The 21,632-nt window shown below is 38.1% G+C and overlaps 1 protein-coding gene across 5 annotated transcripts in view; it reads right to left on the bottom strand.

Annotated features, from left to right (window-relative positions):
- Positions 1–21,632, bottom strand: part of LOC118181341 (calcitonin gene-related peptide type 1 receptor-like) — a 174,816-nt gene that overhangs the window by 74,407 nt on the left and 78,777 nt on the right. For all 5 annotated transcript variants that reach the window (XM_035350463.2, XM_085822459.1, XM_085822458.1 and 2 more), the window contains one exon: positions 3,932–4,118. In XM_035350463.2, coding sequence (XP_035206354.1) covers positions 3,932–3,964 — 33 coding nt within the window. In that variant the 5' untranslated portion in view covers positions 3,965–4,118. The remainder of the gene's footprint in view (positions 1–3,931; positions 4,119–21,632) is intronic.

Here is a 21,632-nt window from a genome sequence, read left to right on the forward strand (position 1 = left end):
AGTGAACTGTAGCTATAAATGTGGAATAAAATAAAAGTGAAATTAAAAGTTCCTCTACTGCCAAATTTCTTATTCATTATGGATTGGCATTTTCAGTACTCTACGCAATCAGTGTTCTTCCTTATCAATATGGATCTACGTTCTACGCCAAACAACATTGCTATGTCTCTTTCTCTTTCTTATCAAATATATATATATATATATGACATGAATGATTTGGACTTTGGTGATGGCGTAATAGATGCCCAGCGAAGAAACTTGGCAAGGCAGACATGGCTGGATTCAAGCTAATTTTATTATTGTGGAAAGCAATTCGGGATATTTGGTTCACATACGGACGAGCGTCTTGTGCGCCCTGCACTTTTATTAGCTCAGCAGATATTCAGTGAACAAAGGTAGCCCGCAAAGAGTCTGGCCAGGAGAAAAGCGTAAGCGAAAGTGTGTTTGGTGTTTTAGGTTTTTCTGTATTCTACAATTTTTAACGAATATGTTTTGAGATTTTATGTATTTTTACCTTGCCACGAAGTGAGAACTGAATTGATTGAATGAGAAATGTATATCTAATATTCGAGGAAATATGTTTAAATGAAGTGCAGGAAAAATGTGACATATGATGTCCACATCAGATAATTTCCTTTCAACTTACTTCGTGAAGAGCGCTTTTTGGGTTCAAAGCTCCTTTACTGTAAACAGGCCTTTATGGGCATGCAGTACAGTTTAATTTATCCCAAATCTAATTGACTCATTCTATGAATGTAGAAAGCTTGTAAGATATATTTTAATTTTATAGCAGTTATTTTAATTTTAAAGTCTCTTTTATATCAGTTCTTGTTTCCACTTACAACTCCCTGCCAAAATAAGTTTTTAGAATCGCGTTGAATGCAAATGAGTTAGAAGAAGTATTTAAGTTTCAACTTACTTCGTGAGGTGCTAGGAATCCTTAAGTTGCGCGTGCTTGCCTTCGGGCTAAGTCTCTCTTGAAACTGTTACCCTTGGCCGTATTTTTACGTGCCTTTGATATTTGCCGGCTAGTCTAAATTAAGGGCGATTGCATTAGATACTTATGTTTAGCTTTGGCTAAGTCTTCTTTAGTTAGTTACAGCTTAGTTTCTTATTTCTTATTCTGAGTTAAAGCACGAGTGGAGGCTTTGTTGTAAGCCCGAGAAAGGGGCCAACTGTTATTCTTATTTGAGTAAAATAAAGGGTATTTTAACCCTTCTGGGGTCTACGTTTCAGTTGTTTGAACTCAGCGATAAGTCGCTAAACGGTTAACTAGGTTCCCCGGCGTTCATCTTAGACAAAAAGAGTGAGGAACCCTACACAAGCTTAAATGTGGATTTTTGGAAGTTTAATATGAGATATCGTGAATGAAAAATCCTTCACACACAGAAAGACACACAGAAAAACCGACATAATTCTAAAAATAGATTGGAATGGTAAAAAGGATTCAAAATTATTAGCAGTAGCAGTCTAGGTAAAAAAGTGTATGGTAGCTCAGAAAAAATTATGTATCCCAAACTTCAAATACACGCGTGGCTACAAGGGGAAATGCTTGCTCTCAAAAGTGAATATGTTAAAAACTTACTACCATTTTGGAATATCTTGTAGAGACATTAGGCAATTTTTGGAAGCGAGAGAGATGAAAAATTAGCAAACGCCTTCTCCGGGAATAGAACCACAGACCTCTGGATACCAGCCCAGCATGCAGAACCATTACACCACGAAGGCACGCTAGGAAGGCGGGAGAAATACCTTATGTACACTGGTGTGCAAAAATTAAGGACGAGACGGTTTTTTCAATGTAACTTTGTACAAAAGCTTTCCAAATCAACACATTTAATACCGTAACATCCCCAATACATAAGGACATGAGTAATGTAAGCAACACTTACTAAAAGAGAAATCAGAGGGATAAAAAGAAGCTTTATTGAAAAAGTAGCATGGAGCGCAATGCGACTGAAGGCCGAAACATCCCTGTGATGGGTGTCCAGCAAGAAATATCCGTTCTTTAATAGGGGATATGATCTCCCCTGACTGCTAGGCAGGTTTCACAGAGTCTGCCCATGCTGAGAATGAGGGTGTCAATGAGTTGTTGAGGTATTGCTGCCCATTCGTCTTGCAGCGCCAATTGAAGCTCCGGAATCGTTACTGGTGGTAAGGTACGAGCTGCCAAGCGTCTGCCTAGAAAATCCCATACATGCTCGATGGGATTGAGATCCGGAGATCGTGCCGGCCAATCCATACGTTCAATATCCTCACTCTCTAAGAGCTGTTCGGCAGCTACTGTGCGATGACATGGTGCATTGTCGTCCATGAAAAGGAACTGCGGACCCATAGCGCCTCTAAAAAGACGCACATATGGAAGAAGAATCTCGCTACAATAACGGGTCCCGTTGACTGAACCTGCATCGAAGATGTGAAGGTCTGTACGACTACCAAGCATGATGCCTCCCTAAACGAGAACACCGCCACCTCCATACCTGTCCCTTTCAATGATGTTCGAGGGATGATTGCGGCTTCCCCGCTCTCTCCAGATGAGTATGCGATGAGAATCGCTACTCAGACTGAATCTGCTCTCATCTGTAAAGAGTACTCGTCCCCATTCATTGTCTCTCCAATTCCGGTGTTCCCGGCACCGCAGAGAACGCCTTCTCCGATGGGCAGGCGTGAGAAGTACGCACCGTACAGGGCGTCGTGCAAACAGACCACCACCGTGCAGTCTTCTGGCCACGGTAAAACGCGATATCGGTCGTCCAGTCGCCTGTGTCGTGTGTCTAGCGATTTCTCCCGCTGTCTGCCGCCTGTTTCTTCTGGCCTGTAAGGCAATATACCGGTCATCTGCGGGTGTGGTTCCTCGTGGACAACCACTGCTAAACCCCGGATAGCTGTTCCTGTAGTTTGAAATTGTCTCCAAAGTCGTGGAACGATCCTGTGAGCAATTCCGAACTCGGCAGCCACACTTGTCACACTGCGGCCTTCCTCCAACTTCCCAATGATTCGACATCGGGTAAAAGCATCCAGATGTCATCTAACAGATTGATTATTCGCCATTTCTCGCTGAGGCAGCAACTCGGTGTGATTTTAACTGCTATACGACGTGCAATCTCTTTGCCAGAAATACTGATCTTACAGCGACAACATGCTCAGACACCCCCCATTACGTCTACCTGCATATCTGCGTATGTGCTACCGTACATCACCTTACTTAATCTCCTGACTGGTTTTTCTGTCTGCTCTGCCTCTTCGTTCAGCTGATATGCTAATTTTTCGACTTCGTCCTTAATTTTTGCACACCAGTGTACTCCCCCTTTTAAAGGGCGACTGGGATTTTTAGGGGACCCAATCGAAAAATCCAGGGCGAGGAGAATCATCATTCAACACCGTTTTAGTTCAGGCACCACTGTAGAGACATTAGGATAGTTTTTCGAAGCCAGAGAGATGAAAAATTAGCAACGCCTTCGCCAGGAATCGAACCACGGGCCTCTGGAATACCGGACCAGTGTGCTGACCACTACACCACGAAGGCACGCTAGGAAAGGGGGAGAAATGCCTTAATACTCCCATTTTTAAGGGGCGACTGGAGTTTTTAGGGGACCCAATCGCCAAATCCTGGGTGCGGAGAATCCTCATCCAAAACCCTTTTAGTTCGGGCGCTAATGTAGAAATAATTAGGTTATTTTTAGGAAGAAGGCAAGATGAAAAATGAGCAATTGCCTTCGCCGTGAATCGAACCACGGACTTCTAAAATTCTGGCTCAGCGTGCAGAACCACTACACCGCGAAGGCGGGAGAAATACCTTATAATCTACTTTTAAATACATAATGAAAAACAGTTCTTTTAAGATGCATCAATTTTTATTCTACGACTTGATTTTAAAATTCACAGATTAAATACTAAGCAGTTATAATGAGTCTCTTCTAAATATACTTACTTGAAAATATAAAAATGCTAGAATAATGAGCATCGTATCAATTTTAAACTTTCTTGCTTCGAATTAAATCAGGAATCATTTCCTTCACAAATGTGACCACAGATGTCGTGCTATTATACTATGGAACTGCTTGATAATATGAATCCAAGAACGCATTCTTATAGGTGGGTCTCTCCTTATGGAATTTCTGAAAAATATAATAAATACTTTCGATGCGAGATGAAATCCAAATACAGAAATCTTGCAAAATTAACTTTTATTTTTTGAATTAAGATAGCAGTTCATCTTCACAGTAAGTTATGAAATGAATTATAATTAAAAAATTGTACATCGTTAAAAAGGGGTGACACATAGTATATTTTTAAACAACATAAAAACTGTTTCATGTACCTTATTGTTTTCATATCGATCATACATTGAAAACAAAAAGCAAAGATTCAATTTCTCTTTCCACTAATGTAAACAAAGAAAGTCATTTGAAAAAAAAAAATATGTACTTTTAAATATTGTTTCTAAGTTTAGACACTAGCGGTAGTACTCGATGCCAGTTAAGTTAGACCGAGAGTAATGCATCTTACAACAGAGAGAACGATACCACTGTAATCCTTCTCTATAATGATGCAAAAAATACGATTCATAGTCATAAATTTTTCAGTCTGATGCGATATAGAACCCACATAAAAAATTTCGATAGAAAAATAAGTTAATTCTTTCTCATTATATCAGCAACAATGGCACTCAGTTTTAATGATTTTCGTCTTTCTAATCAAATGGTCGTACTGGCTCAAGTTCCATCCAATATTTCACCTAAGTCGATTAAATGTGGCAAAAAACTATCATAATTAATCAGAAATAAATAAAACGAACAAACAAACACACAAACAGACATTATTCATTATGTGTATAAATTTTGTACAAAACTTACCAATTTTTTATTAACAAACTCTACAATTTAAAAGCGAACAGTAGCAACACTTTTCGAAATAAAGCATTTTTATCTCCAACGCGCGACACTGTTGCCACTCGGAAAAATGAGAGCGAAAATTAGCGCTTTCAGAGTTTTTAATTAATATTTCAGCTGATTAAAGTCTTACGAACGGGAATAGCCGAAATGGCTTCCCACGAATTTTCGGAATCGGGAATAATGTATTTAATGTTTGGCAATGCTATTTTTATTTCATCGTAAAACTTAGAAATTTTTTATTTACAAACTCTAGGATATGAAAGCGAGCAGTGGTAACAACTTTGGAAATAAAGCAGATTATCGTCTCCAGCTTGCGAGACTGTTGCCACTTGGAAAATGAGGGAGAAAATGATCGTTTTTCCGAGTTTTTAATTAATATCTCCGATTTTAGGTACTTTTTTTTTGGAAAAAAGCGGACGTCGACTTTTTTCAGGACCCAGAAAAGAGTTGTAGAAATTTTGGTGGCAACAGCTATAGTAGTGACTGAGTTATTAGAAAACAAACAAACATACTTTCTTGTTTACATATATAGATTACAATTAGTGTAATTATTAATAGAACTTTCTGAAGCTATGCGTTATACATCTTCGCAAGGGATTTTTTTCTAATTCTCTTGTTTGCACATTATTGTCTGCATCAAATAAAGAGAAACGATAATTTTTTACTTTGCAGAATACATGATACTTCTTAATACGATGAAACCTACACAGCAAAATCATCCATCTGATTTATTACTTTCCTATAAAGCGAAGCTTTGATCATTTATTTTTAATTCCTTGTATATTAAGCAAAGGAAATATTGTAATCGCGAAAATTATCGGGTGTCATATTTCAACGAAAATATCCATTTTGACTGCTATCGAATGCAATTCGAATAACGATCGTTTTGCGTGACATTTGTACGTACGGACAGAATAAAGGACTGTTTTTACCAAAAAGGATTTTAAAATACTCGTAGATTTAAAATCGATTCAAAACAGGTTTCAATCGTGACGTCTATATGTAACGTACGTATGCATGTATGTCGCATGACTTAAAAATAAGTAGCCTCAGAACGTTGAAGTTTTGTATATAGGACTGCTATAGCATCTAGTTCTGCACCTCTCTGTTTGGTTGCAATTGGCCGCACCAAAAGTATATATATAGATATATATGTATGTATATATAACCACTTCGTTACTCGGCTCAGTGAGTTCAGTTTTTAATTCTTAAATGTTGGTAAATTGCGTATTTTTTGGTTTAAAAATGATTGAATTATGTTGTTCTTATTTTCCGGTTAAAGGTTTTATGCCTTTAGTTAATCTGCGTGCAATAGTTGTAGAATTATCAATTTAAAAGTTGTTTAAGTGCGGCAAAGCCTAATTTTTTGCTATAGCAGTCACATTTGCTTAACAGAGTTGTGAATTAAATGTTTCTGCACCTTCAATATCTTCTTGCCGAGAGGGACTAAAGGAAAACTTTCAGTTTTGTGCACCGAAAAATCTGCCTTGCCCGCTGGCCGAAGTGATTGTTTTTGCGTAGAAAGTCTAATTTGAATTGCAAAAGTTTTAAAATTGTTTTAACTGTATTTGGTGTTTATAGTTTTACTATATTTTTCAATTTTTAATAAAGATATTTTGAGGTTTTATGTATAGTTTTGCCTTGTCACGATGTAAGAACTGAAGTAATAGAATGAAGAACATACCTCTAATGAAATTCGAGGACATAAGTTTACATGAAATGCAGGAAAAACTGCGTATAATTTAATATTCGATACAAGGAAGTCATGTGGTGTAAACATCAGACTTTTATTCAAATGATACTGATTTACCCAGTTATCCAGAGTCCCAGTTATTCAGCCGTCTTACTCTGCCGCTGGAGGGACTAAGATATGGCATGAATAAATGTTAGTTTGAAAGAGTTTATACGTTTTAAAATATCTTTTTTGATACCAAAGAGAAATATTATATTTGTAGGATTTCGTACTAGTGTTAAAGTTTAGAAAATTTTATTTTATTATATTATTTATATTTTATTTAGTACTATTATTTTATTTATTCAGAATCTTTACAGTTCCTGTTCATTTTCACTTTCATGACTCGTTAATAATAGTATATAGTATATAGCAAGAGAACGTTAGTAAGTATAGCAAGAGTACGTTAGTAGGTCAGGAATTGTGTACGCTTCGGGCCACTTTGTAAAAGAATCCATCACAGCGAGGATGTATTTGTTGCTATCCGTGGTCCGTGGGAAAGGTCCAAGTATGTCGAGGACAATCCACTCGAAAGGCGCTCCTGCATTGTATCGCTGCAACCTTCCCCGATTACGTCCCTTCGGCCCTTTCTTGGCTCCGCAAGCATCATAAGATCGCCACCACTTCTCAACGTCGATTTTCGTCGAACTCCAGAAGAAGCAGTCTCGAACCTTGTTTAGTGTCTTCATAGAGCTGAAATGCCCTCCTGTTGGGCTGCTGTGTATTTCCTTCAGAACCTTAGGTATTCGGTTTCGAGGAAGCAGAAACTGCCGTCTCTTATTAGTTCCATCGTCGCATTCATAGTTGATATAAGACGACATTTCAGAAGTGGAGTGAATCCCAGAGAGCCCAGTAGCTTTTAGTTGTAGGACTGAATACTGAAATGTCCAGCCACTTGGGTTTTAAACTGGATAATTCCTTCAGCTCTATTATTGGCTTCTTCTCCAACATTATTCAAGGGTCAAGGTCGGCTCTTACACAATGCCTGAAGCTTGCAGGATAAGGCTTCCTGGATAAAGCATCCGAATTTCCATGGGAAGAGCCTTTACGATGATTTATCTCAGAGTCATATTCCTGGAGTCTTTGAATCCATCTGGCTATTTGTTCTTCAGGATTTTTGAAATTGAATAGCCAGATTAGGGAAACACGATCTGTCCGAAATAAGAATTTTCTGCCGTAGAGATAATTATGGAAATGTTCTATGGCCTTTAAGATAGCGAGCAATTCTTTACGGGTGACGCAATAATTCCTTTTTGGCTTGGACAAGAACTTAATCCAATAGGCTATTTCTCTCTCTTGACCGTCAATCATTTGGGAAAGGAAAGCTCCCGCACTTTTGTTGCTCGCATCCGTGTCTAATATAAATTGTTTGTCGGTCTGGGGATATGCGAGCACGGGCGTAGATGTTAATGCCACCTTCCACTGATTAAAGGATTTTTCGCACTCCTCAGTCCATATGAATTTTTGTTTACTCTCTGATAATTTATGCGTACTCTCTCATAATTTATGCAGAGGCCTTGCGGTGTTGGAGAACTCCTTCATGAATCTTCTGTAATAGGTACAGAGTCCCAGGAAGCTCTGTAGTTGATGAATATTCACAGGGTATTCTCAATCCTTAATTGCCGACACCTTCTCTGAATCTGTGCGGACATCTTCGGCGGAGATGATATGGCCCAGATAGGTGACTTCACTGAGGAACAACTTGAATTTCTAAGTACTCAGCTTGAGGTTGGCATCTTTTAACTTCTGCAACACCTTCTTGGCATTTTCTAGATGTTCCTCGAAACTACGGCCCACTATAATGATGTCATCTAGGTAGACCAGACATGATTCATGATTCGTAAGATATAGGCCACGAAGCATTATCTCCATCAGGCGTTCAAATGTTGAAGGTTCAAATGTCTTACATAGTCTAAATGGCATAACTTTAAGCTGCCAGAGTCCTTGGCCGATAATGAGAGCAGTTTCCTCTTTATCATCGGGGTGAATTTCCACTTGCTATTATCCGCTCTTGAGGATCAGAATGGAAAACCACTTGCGTCTTGTGTCTACTTGTGATAAGGTGTCTAGAGTATCGTCAATCCTAGGAAGTGAGTAACTGTCTTTCTTAGTGACATTATTCAGTCTCGTAGTCGAAACAAAATCTTGTCGAGTCGTATTTCTTCCAGACGAGAACTATAGGAGATCCCTATGGACTTGAGGATGGTTCAATGATGACATTTTCTTGCATCATTTTCACAAAAGTTTCAACCTCTTCTTGTTTTGCGAATGGCAGACGCCTGGGATGATGCTTAATCGGAGAGTGATCCCTCGTATCAATTCGATTTTGCGTCAGCTTTGTGCGGCTAACATCGCTGGATGTTCTAGAAAATAGATATTCAAATTCTTTAATTATTTTCTCTGCCGCATGTCTTTGTTCTTTGGTTACTTTGCATTCTGCAGAGGTTCTTCCGTTAATTTTCGAGTTGCTTCAGTCGGAGTTTCAGGTGGGGCTTTGTAAACGCATGTAAATGGAGTGCATGTTGCCAGCACCTCGCTCTTTTGGATGGTTCTGGGTCTGTGGCAAACAATCGCCACTTTCACAGGGGGAAGTCTCTCGAAAGGTCTATCAATGTCGAGGCCACGAATACATCTCTTGGGCTAGTTTCAGGGTATTCAACTGTTCCAAATCTGAAGCTATTGTTTCTGTGGAGCCGGTTATTAATAATTCTGTCATCGGAGTGTTGATGACATCTGTTTTTGTTATTACTTGGTGAGCTGAAGGAATGCTGTTTTTCATTTCAAACACAGTTATATCTTCCTTTGCACAGTGCATCTCGTTATGTTTAAAGGTCCAGTGTAAAGTCGTACTTCCACAAAAAGTCTAGACAGAGTAGTAATTCGTCCGATATGTTAGCGACGAAAACCAAGTGATGGTAAGTCTCATTACTTTTACCCTGAAGCGGAATCTTATCACCTGTCACTATTCGTAAAATCACACAGGGCGGCGTCCAGCACAGTGTTTTGCTCAATTCTCTAGCTAAATTTGTTCATGTATCCTTCGACGAACAGTCCGTTATCTCCGATACGTTATCTCATTGAAGAGATTTGATGAACTTTCAAAAGGGATGCATCTCTGCCTGGCAACCTCTACCCTTGAGATTGCCGCATTTTAGTTTGCCTGGTTTTTGTTTCGCGGGAGCTTTCTCCTGGTCTTGATTCACGTGACAGTCCCTGCGAAAATGTCTGTCCAATCCGCAGCGCTTGATTGTTTCCTTTCCAGTATTGCTTTTATCCAGCCTTCTTAACGTGTCCGTAATTTCTTATTTTTTCTCTCAGTTTTGCTACATCAAAATTTGAATCTTCTATTTGAGCCGCTTTAATAGGATGACGATCTTTTTGAGTCGTTTGTTAAGCCGACTTGAACTGCATGGTGTAGACCAAGGCGGATTTTAGGTCTTTCAGATCCGCCAATCTGAGAGCCTTCTGAATTTCCGCACCTTTGACTGTATCAGGGCCTGATTTTTGTCGGCATCAGGTGGACAATCCTGATATGCTTGATGCGCCAACCTCTCCATGTCAGTCGCCAGTCCTTGAAGGCTTTCCGTTATTTTCTGCTGGCGAGTTTTCAAGCACCATCTCCTCGGAGTGATGCAGCCAACTGCGAAGTTCATGTGGGAGTCCCACTTGTTAGTTTCCGCCACGATAGAAAACTGAGTTTTATATACATTCCATTACGTTTTTCCATTGTATGTGCTTGGTTTAATTAATCTATGAGAAGAAACTAGAGGAACCTTGAAATCTTCAGGTTCATTCTTGGGCTCAGTCCGATTTCTTTCAAAACATCTACTTCTTTCTGGAATTTTCTCAATTTTTCTTTAAATCGTTCTTCTACAGCTGCTATTTTTGCTCAAATATCCTTTTTAAGCTCCACGATCTCGCTTTTAATATTGTTCCACTTCCATCTGTTCGAATTTCTCTTGCTTCTTTTCTTGTATAGCTTTTATTTCGCTCTTGATCTCCCTCCTCCTGTCTGGCTTTTATCTCTTCCTGTCCGGCTTTCATCTCTTCCAGTTCTACTTTCATTTCAGCTTTCATCTCTTCCTGTGCGGCTTTCATTTCTTTCTGTCCGACTTCCATCCTTTTCTTGGAATGCAGCAAAGGTAGTCACGAGCTGTCTTAACTGTTCTTTCATCGCTCTTGTCACTATCATTCACCCTCAAATCCCACTTCTGACAAAATAATTTTAAAATGAGAATATCTTTAGAAGTTCCGATACACAGTTCCCCACCCGGCTGGAGAAAAAAGTTTTTCTCCCCGCCGTAGAGTGTTGCCATTGCTCGTTTTTAAATCGTTGAGTTTATTATTCAAAAATTACCTTAAGTTTTACAAAATATGAAATCGATAATAAAACAGTATTTCTTCAAATCTTTCTTCCACAGCTGCTATTTTTGCTGCAGTTTCCTCTCTAATCTCTACGATATCGTTTTAATCTTATTTTGCTCCACTTGAAACTTGTCTTGCAGCTTTTCTTCTCCAGCTTTTATTTCTTCTTGACCCGATTTTCTGTCACTTTCTGACTTCTCTTGTCATGCCTTGATCTCTTTCCTGTCCGGCTTTCATCTCTTCTCGTACGGCTTTTATCTCGGCTAATAAGTCCATCAAAGCCTTCATTTCTCCCGCCATGCCTTTCTTCCGCAGGCAGGTGAGTCACTGGAATTCACTCGCAAATCCCACTTCTGACACCAGTTCTTGCGTTCCTACGGGTTCGTGAATTTGGAGTGATTGACAACAACACTTGATAAAGAATCAAAACAGAATTTATTTAGCCAGTATTTCTCAGAACAGTTCCGAAATCACGTTTACAGTCGTCGAAAAACTACGACAAACAAGCTAAAAGAATACGCAACACAACCTTCAGACTATCAGGCTATAACGGTAAAGACAGCTTCATGGCAAAACACTAAAGTACAGCTCCCGACTCTGTCGATCGCTCTCGGAGCTCAACACACTCAAGATAAAACTCGACGATGCACTGATGATTCACTCTCGATTAAATTGACGATACATTCTCGCGATGCATTAAGTGATACACTGCAATATACTCTCTCGTGATGTACTCGACGATACAATGCTACTCTGCGTACAGGCAGGGTTTATATAGCTAAAAATAGAAAGACAGGGCTTGGGAAATGTCGTTTAACCGTTGATAAAAATAAAAATATGCTCAAGTCTTTTCCATTTCTAATTTTACCACAGCTAATTAAGCTCAACAGAGAAGGAATGAGGAAAAAAAGAAAAAAAAAAAGCGTAAATGCACTACGGGGCACAAAATCTTAGTGCTTAGGGTCTCTAAAAGACTTAATTCGGGCTTAACGCTATGAAGTAATATTTGTTTACAGCAAGAAAACAGTCGACTCTTTAGATTACTAAAATGCCAGCGCCTTTTAATTTACATCAGACACTTTCAACAATCTTCTCTCACACTGGAACAGAAACAAACAAATTATAATTTAAAACTAGGCAAAAACGCACCTTTAGTTTGTGTAGATTTTGAATTGGTTTAAAATCATTTTTGAGTTATTAAAAACCTTCGATAAACTATTGTATTTTTTGATTAAATTCAATAATGTTCTCTACCTGATGTATGAAAGTGTATTGTATTGAGAATTAATATTTAAAGTTATCATAATAAATTTCAGCCCTTTCTTTTCGAAGAAAAATTATATTTATTCCCTGACAGAAAAGTCACATAAACGAAACACACCCCTTCGAAGAAAATCTGGAGCTACTACATTCAAAATTATAACACAATAAAAGCGGAATAGAGATTCAATACACAATGTGATGGCAGAGGAAATATGGCAAAAATCAACTAACAGGAAAGACGTTTATGAAACTTGTTGGGTATATTGAAACAGCAACATTACAAACGTGTGGATATATGTATAATAATATCATACGAGTTGAACTATCAGTAACTGTTGATCGTGACTGGTATGAAAGAGTTAGAAAATAGTGCTTAGATATGAAAAAGTGGACATTTTCATGATACATAGTTATTTCCCAAGCTATACTTTGATACCAAAAGCCACTTCCTGTCCATATCTTCCAGCCTCGTATAGGAAACGTGACTAACAATCAAACAACTACCTTGGTACTCTCAGTAGCAAGTCCTTAAAATCATCAAACCACTATATGAGTTTCTGAAGCAAGACATGAAAATTTCATGTCCACCATCGGCATCCCACTTACACTGAAGTGACAAAAGTCATGGGATACCTCCTAATATTTTTTCGGTCCTCCTTTTTCCCGGCGAAGTGCAGAAACTCGACGTGGCATGGTTTCAATAAGTCGTTGGAAGTCCCCTGCAGGAATATTGAGCCATGCTGCCTCTATAGACGTCCATAATTGTGAAAGTGTTGACGGTGGAGGGTTTTGGGCACGAACTGACCTCTCGATGATGTCCCATAAATTTCGATGGGATTCATGTCGGGCGATGTAGGTGGTCAGATCATTCGCTGGAATTGCTCAGAATGTTCTTCTAACCAATCGCGAACAATTGTGGCTCGGTGACATGGCGCATTGTCATCCATAAAAATCCCATCGTTGTTTGAGTACGTGAAGTCCATGAATGGCTGTAAGTGATCTCCAAGTAGCTGAAGGTATCCATTTCCAGTCAATGATCGGTTCAGTTGCACCAGAGGACCGAGTCCATGCCATGTAAACACAGCCCAGACCATTATGGAACCACCACCAGCTTGAACAGTGCCTTGTTGACAACTTGGGTCCACGGCTTCGTGGGGTCTGCGCCACACTCGAACCCTACCATCAGCTCTTACCAATTGAAATCGTGACTCATCTGACCAAGCCACGGTTTTCCATTCGTTTAGGGACCAACCGATATGCTCACGAGCCCACGAGAGTCGCTGCATGCGATGTCGTGCTGTCAGTAAAGGCACTCGAGTCGGTCTTCTGTTGGCATAGCCCAAGGAAGGCAAATTTCGCCGCAATGTCCTATCGGACACGTCCCTCGTACGTCCCACATTGATTTCTGAGGTTACTTGACGCAGTGTTGCTTGTCTGTGAACATTGACAACTCTACGCAGACGTCGCTGGTCTCGGTCGTTAAGTGCAGGTGGTCGGCCACTGCGCTTCCATGATGGGATGTTATGCCTGAAATTAGATACTTCCGGCACACTCTTGACACTGTGGATCTCGGAATGTTGAATTCCCTAACGATATCCGAAATGGAATGACCCATGCGTCTAGCTCCAACTACCATTCCGCATTCAAAGTCTGTTAATTCTCGTCGTGCGGCCATAATCACGTCAAAGCCTCTTCACATGAATAACTTGAACACAAATGAAAGCTCTGCCAAAGCACTTCGCATTTATACATTTTCTATGCGATACTACTGCCATCTGTATATTTGCATATTGCTATCCCATGATTTTGTCACTTCAGTGTGTAATCTAAAACTGTTTTACACAGAGAAGTAAAGCAAGTAGTCTGAGTTAATTGTTGCTGTTGAACAAGAACAATTGATCAAAATCTTTAATGAGGAACTGGACAAACTGAATCTTCACAGGGTCCAATTCTGTATTGAAAGAACCTCTAACCTGGGCACTGTTTTTGTTATTGCTTTTGCTGACACCTGTAGATAGATATCAAACGCCTGTCAAAGATCCAATAACACGTAATACATCAGATATGATAATATTTAAACAAATTGAATAGAAATGTAATCTCCTTGACAAGAAAAATTAAAATGCATGAATGATAATAAAAAAACAGACTTTTATTAGCGATGAAAATACCAAAGTTTTCTCCAGTACGAATTTTTATCAACAAGAATGAAAAAGAAAGCATAATCAAATCAAAATAATGCCGTTGCTCATGTAAAGTAAACAATCAGTTAAGATTAAAATAACAAAAAATAACGTGAAAATGCTTCTTATCATCAAGCAATCTCTCTCAGAACACCAAACTTGAAAGAGGAAATATGGTTGGTGGACGACGCACGTGTGCGCCTTGTGCGTCAGAATTTTTCTTATTAATATATCTATCGATAAGTAGAAACTAATTCTCGATGAATGATGACGCGGTGACATTCCAAAACACAGACCTTCTGCCAAAGATGAGCGCAGATAAGTTTGATAGCAAGGGTTTACCACAACATTGATGCTTCCGAGCGTTTTCGTGGACTTAATCGCAACATATTCCGAGATCTGCGACAAGAATTAGCATAAATCTTGAAGCCCTTATGAAAAGAAAAAAAAATTGACATAGATAATTTACGTAAATAATCGGGTAATGTGAGGATTTACGTAACTAATATTTTTATTCTCGTGAATAAGGGAATTCAAAAAAATGAGGCATCTTTATTGAGCCATAAAAAAGTATATTTCCATATTGTATCTTTGAAGAGTTTACTACTGAATTTTTCACGCACTTCATTAAGCTTAATTCTCATTTAGATTACCCGCTGTACCACTTTTTCACTCCGTCGCTTGATCTCGAGGTATATTTGAAAGTTACATATATATATCTATTAAAATGGTATTAAACCGAAGGCCCACGGGCAGCATGAGGCCCCCAAAGCAGTTTTACGCGGCCCGCGAAAACATTTTAGCTATGCATTCGCTTCAAATACGGTGTTGCAAAGGATTCAAGATTTTAAGTTATTTGAAATACGAAGCATTTTCGTTTCCATTAAAAACAAACGTAAGTAACACCAGAAAATTTATAAAGGGAGCTAAATATTTTGCAGTATGAAATAAATCTTTCTCAAAGATTTTAAGATATATATTGTTGCATTCTGCGGGTTGGTGGATTTCGAAAAACTACGCTCGTTGAAATATTAAGATAAACTCGCTGAAACAATCAGCAATACACTCTTCAGGCTACAACGGTGAAGACAGCTTCACGGTAAATTACTAAAGTACAGTTCCCGACTCGGTTGGGTCACTCTCAAGCTAATTACGGAACTCAAAACGCATGTTCTAGCACTGTCTATGGCATATCGCCAATTTTGTCGCCAAATAGGCGATTTGGCTCCAAATCTGACAACCCTTCTTTCCCCTGCCACTTTCTGGAAACCCTAACCTCGTATTGCAACTAAGCTATTTTACCGTAGGTTTTCGCAACAGTAGTTTAATAAGTTTCATTCGTACTTATGAAAAACTGGAAGCCGAGTTGCGAATTTTCGAGCTAAGAATAATCGGTTTGTTTGGAAATACATTTATATGTGAACAGCTCTTCTCTTTCTCAGTTGAAAATTAATAAGAAAAGAAATCGATAAGCATCTACAATCCATCCTATAGGTGATTTATACTAATTTCTGTCCAAGGCCACAGTAGCGGATTGGCAAAGAAATCGGCCGTGACATGAAAAAATATGTCGGCCCTCAGGGCCCATATGAAATGTCATTATACATATAAGTTACTATTATCATCATTATCAAGTAATCTTATAAAATAAAAATATACATTGCAGGAAAGTAACACTTCATTCATATATATACTAATTATTGACTTCTCTCGTTAGACTTAACAACATTACAGGTCCACTTCCCCTTTAGGACAAGTCGCAGAGGTTCAACCTCCGCTATTGCCCCTCCAGGACAGCGGCGCACCACCTGGCTTTTACCAGGCAGCTCTGGTCGTTTAATTTGCTACCTGCCAGTCGCTCCGGATGCCCGTCCCAATGTGTCATTAACTAGCGAACCGGGGGGCGCTACCCCCCGGCTACTAGAGCCGTACTACTCAGGACTTGCCAGACCCCGGGGCCGGCCAATAAGTGATATTTCCCAGGGCCTTCACAACCCCAAGTTCATAAATTTTATACCCCCGGGGCCGAGACTACCTAGGTACAAATCCTAGCCAGTAGCTTCGCAGAATTCTCTACGCCGACCCTCAGGGGATTCATATATATGCAGGATGATTTTAAATTGTTTTTACAATTAAGAGGGGTGATAGTACTCATCCAGTTGAGCAATAATTACCATAGAACATAGGGTCGCAATCTGAGAGGCAGAAAATAGGAATATTAAAATTCCAACCTGAATTTACAACAGTGTTGGGAGAGCGAATGAAAGAGATCAAAAGTTGCGCAATTAGTTTAGTGAAAACTCACAGAGAGTGCACTAAACGGATAAAACCGAAAACTTTGGCGTTCGATTGTTAATTCGAGCTCAGACTTGCCAAATACTCAGATTCACATCTCTGGCTTGCAAGGTCTCAACCTCGCAAACGATTGCAAAAAGTTAATTATCTAGTCAAGGGCTGAATATTATCAACTAACTCCAAGTTCCGCCTGTATGCCAAACTGTATGCCGAGCAGTTTTTCCCCTGTGTCATCTTCTATCCTGTCCTCCTGGACTTAACTGGAGCTGCGCCCATTCTACTTGAAGCGCCCTTCTATAGGACACGAAGTTCTGACAGCCGGAACCAGCACGAACTTTTCATGCTAATCTCGGCATGCAGTGGAAGTTGGAGTTAGTTGATATTGCTCAGCCCTTGATTAAATAATTATCTTGTTGCAATCGTTTGCGAGGTTGAGACCTTACGAACCAGAGATGTGCATCTAAGTATTTGCCATCAAAGTTTGAGCTCGAATTAACACTCGAACGCCAAGTTTTCGGTTTTATCCGTTTTGTGGACTCTCTGTGAGTTTTCACTAAACTGATTGCGTAACATTTAGTCTCGTTCATTCGCTCTCTTAACCACTGTTCTAAATTCAGGTTGGAATTTTTTTATTCCTCTTTTCTGCCTCTCAGAGTGGAATGCGGCAATATGTTCTATGGTAATTATTGCTCATCTGGATGAGTACTATCACCCCTATTAATTTACAAAAACAATTTAGAATTGCCGTGTATATATATATGCGAATGAACTACATACAAAAATTAACAGTGACTAAATAATTATTAATAACAAAACAGCGGTTGATTCATAATTAGCCATTTAAATATATTTTTAATTCCAGGTGCTGGGGCAAATATTTCTTCGATATCTTCAATTTTTGCTTTAGCCAAAATATAATTTTCTATGTTCATCAACTGCAATGACTCCAAATTAACTTATTTCATAGTACTCCTTAATCTACGTTTTGCAATTTTTGATTTTGAAAAGCTTTTCCGCATTAAACTTGCGTTATGGATAGGGTGAATACAATCTTATAAGAAAAAAAGACATTGGCGTACGCATTACTATATAAATTACATTTTAAGAGTAATTTATATACAAACAAGACGCAATTTTTTTCAAAAATTACATTTAGCTTTGGATTGAATGCTCATTAATAAATAGAGCACTCTCTCTTTCCGACTCGGTATCAGATTAAAAATACTGATTTTCAATTGAATGCTTTAGTACTTTCCATTAATTATCAGGTCCTAATATTTATTCTTAATATTATCATTTGTTACATCTGCATAATGCTCTAATAATATAGATAAATAGTCGAAAAAGTTTGGCGACAATGGCTTCAAAAAGTTTTGGGGATCGAAAAGTGAATGTCATCATACAACTTCCTATGCCCTTTAAACCTGTTTTCCATCCATAAATTGTTTTATACATTATAAAATTAAAGACAGTAACTTCGAATTGTTTGACAGGGCAGTTGGAATTATAGTCGGACGATTCTTCGTCGTCCATTTGTTTCCCTTTTTGGCATCTTCTAGCAGGTAGTTCTTCTTCTATAATAAAACCACAATCCTGCCTTTCTGGTTTATTATTGCAACCCGTTGCAAACGATTTTGATGCGTTAAATATTAAATCGAAATTTCTAGAAATGGCTTTCAAAGAGTTTGTAGACCCCCCTAACTATATATGCTGGAATGTAATCTAATCCTTTAGTCTGCAAATATTTCGTTACGGCTCAGTATATTGAAATATTTTCAAATATATGTGAGCAAACTAAATTATTCTAAAATTTGGTATTTTATCCAGAATATAGATTGTGCAATTTGCCGTATCTGTGCGTTTTGTATATCATTGGAAGATATATTTTTGAGTGCAAGTATTAGTTTTACGCATGTTCTGTCACGAGCAGAACTGTCTCGCTGAATCATCTGTGTCGGATCGATCATTCGAGTTTCTTGATAGAATCGAAAGCACTCCGGTCCACAGGGCATCTGCTCGGTTGCTTGCCGGCTCTATCAGCCACTGCAAGGCTACAATCTTGATCAGAATGGAAACGACATCAAGTGTCAAGCTGGTAAGAAATAAAGTTTAAAACTGTTCACATTATGTAGCTTAATTTCTGGCAAAAAAGTTTTAACAAATAAGAGAAAAAGACTAGGTTGTTATTATTTATTCTCAAACTTCATTAAAGTAAATTATTAAATGATTAAGAATTATTGGAAAGGAATCATTCTAAGAATTTAATATTTAGTGTCAGTACACTTGAATTATAAAGTGTAACGAACAAAAATGATTTGCAAGGACCAAACTTTCAATTTTAAAGAATAAACATAAATTTGAATCTTTTCTTTGCGATTAATACTGTTGTTTATGTATGTTTTGAAGAATATCTAGTAAAGGAAATTTAAAATGTATTATAAATTTGTTTTACTTGGTTAATATTTGTTAAAGTTTTAATTTTGTAAAGAAAAGAAAGAGGAAAGAAAAATGTTCTGATTCATCAGCTGTTTTCAGATTGTGCATTCGACCCGCATGTAATCTGAATATTAGACTACTGTGTTCAAAAATAAATATCTCATATTTACGTATGTAAGCGGAGAATTTTAGCAATCAAAAAAAAAATGATATGGCTCTACTCTTATATACGCCCTAAGGTCGCCAAATGCGGCGATATCTGTTCTGCGATGGTTTTGGGGGCGATGTAGGCTTCTATGTCAACCGTTTTTACGTGGAAACTTGGATATGCTAGTTTGTTCGTGCGGTCTGTGGTAATTGAATGATTTATGACGTCTTGGCAAAATTTTAGTCGCGTGTCTGGTACAACTATTTTTTCGGGTGGCTGGAAATTCTACGAGTATTTAGGAGAAGAAGGTTTTGAACATTTATTTGTGAAAGTTAGTATCAGTTTTGTGGATAGTAAATCTGGCTGTCTATCGTATAGAGATTACGTGGTGGCATGTTAAAGCTACGTTGCCTATTTATAATCGGAAATGCGATTTTTGTGTTTTTTATTTGCTGGTTTATATATTTTTTCATCTATGTTCTTAAACGGGAAAAGATGCTTTTAACAAATAATCTGTGGTGAAATTGTTTTGGTGATGTTTGAAATTGGTATTTCTGGTGTTCGAAGAAGCATTCATTCATGGTAAGTGCATTTTATTTTATTCTTGTTCTTATTTTGTAGAATGTTATGTTCATTTTTTTAGTATGAATGTTTGTCGTTATTGTTGTTTTTTTGAATTGTTTGAAATTTATTTTAGTTTATTTTGTGATTAGTGCGCAATGCCTAGATTGTGCAATTCGCAGGTGTTTTTTAAAGCTTAAACGCAACGCTGTGTACATGGTATTCTTGAAATTTATTGTTGTTATGTTAATTTATTAAAGCGAGGTGTGCATAGTTCGTAGATTCCTTCGCTGCCTAGATTGTGCAATTCGTAGAGGTTTTTTTAAGTATAAACAAAATGTTGTGTATATGATATTCTTTGAAATTTATTGTTGTTATGTTAATTTATTTAAGCTAGGTGTACGTAGTTCGTAAATTCCTTAGCTGCATAAATTGTGCAATTCTGTGGTGTTTTTTTTAAATTAAAACATCGCAGTGTACATGAATTCTTGTCAAATATTTTTGGTTAGAAACTTTACTTTTTTGTTACCTAAATGTTTTGTTTTTGTTTCGGATTTTTAGCTTAAATTGTGTGTTCGAAACGTGGTTTTTGCACATGCGAAATCGGAGACATTTTAGGCTTAAAGTTCGAAATGTAGACGAAAAATTTATATATTAATATGGCACCGTGGTGTTTCTCGCCAAAAATATTTTGCGAGAAATTTGCCGCCAAGCGAGGGCGTATATAAGAGTAATTCCAATGATATTTCCAATGATAAGGTACTTGGCATTAACAAGTTCACATAATAAAATATAATAAAATGCTTATTGCAAATGTTTTAATACTGAAGTTCAACGATCCGCTTATATACAATTTCAAAAAAAAATCTGTATGGTTTCAGATATTTTTCTAAAAAGGTTCGTTAAGTTTTTTATGCTCTCGCTGAGCTCACACTTTACTAGTCTGATTCACTCGTGCTAAGCCACTTTTTTGTCTGTTAAGCTTTATTATTAAGCACCGTTTTGTGACAATGCCAATATTTGCTATTCTGCATCTGTTCACTGGAATGAACCTTTTAGTTGAAGTCAGGATGGGCGAGTGGTCTAAGGCACGAGATTTAAGCTCTGGTTATCGAAAGAGAGCGTGGGTTCGAATCCCCGCCATGACAAAGTGTTGTTCTATTTTTTATCCAATCTTATCTCAGCTCATCATATCAATGTTCAGTTTTCTTAGTTAAGATGGCTAACAAAACGTTTCTGCCTTTTGTTATTAATATTTTGTATGTTAACTTTATTAAATAAAATGTTCTTTGCACTTACGCCACATAAAATTCAGCTCAGCCACAAAATATTTAATAACAGCAAATCTTTAGAATTTCAGATAGGTAATGCTAGATTTCACGTACAGTGTGTTTCATAGATCGTGGGACAAACTAGGAGGGGTGGTGGAGCGTACTAAAACATGCATTTTTTGAATGGGAATGTAGGGTCTAAAATGACGTGTTAAGGCAGGAACGCAAAAAACGACACGAGAGAAAAATGTGTTTATATACAAAATCAACGTAAAGTGCTTCTTTGCAGCAATACAGTATTCACAATAAATGTTCAAAAAGGGAACAGTAATAGGAACTACAGCTGTTATTGGCTGGCAATGCAGCGGTAGAGGACGGTAGTGACCCGGACAAACCACGATCCGATGCATCAGAGGATCATTCGCAACTCTGATGTTGAGCGTGATGGGTGAGTTTACGCACAGGGAAAAGGCTGACATGCAT

Source organism: Stegodyphus dumicola, chromosome 8 (genome assembly GCF_044657685.1).
Source record: "Stegodyphus dumicola isolate Sdum_Otavi_A_Nest chromosome 8, ASM4465768v1".
Classification (NCBI taxonomy): domain Eukaryota; kingdom Metazoa; phylum Arthropoda; class Arachnida; order Araneae; family Eresidae; genus Stegodyphus; species Stegodyphus dumicola.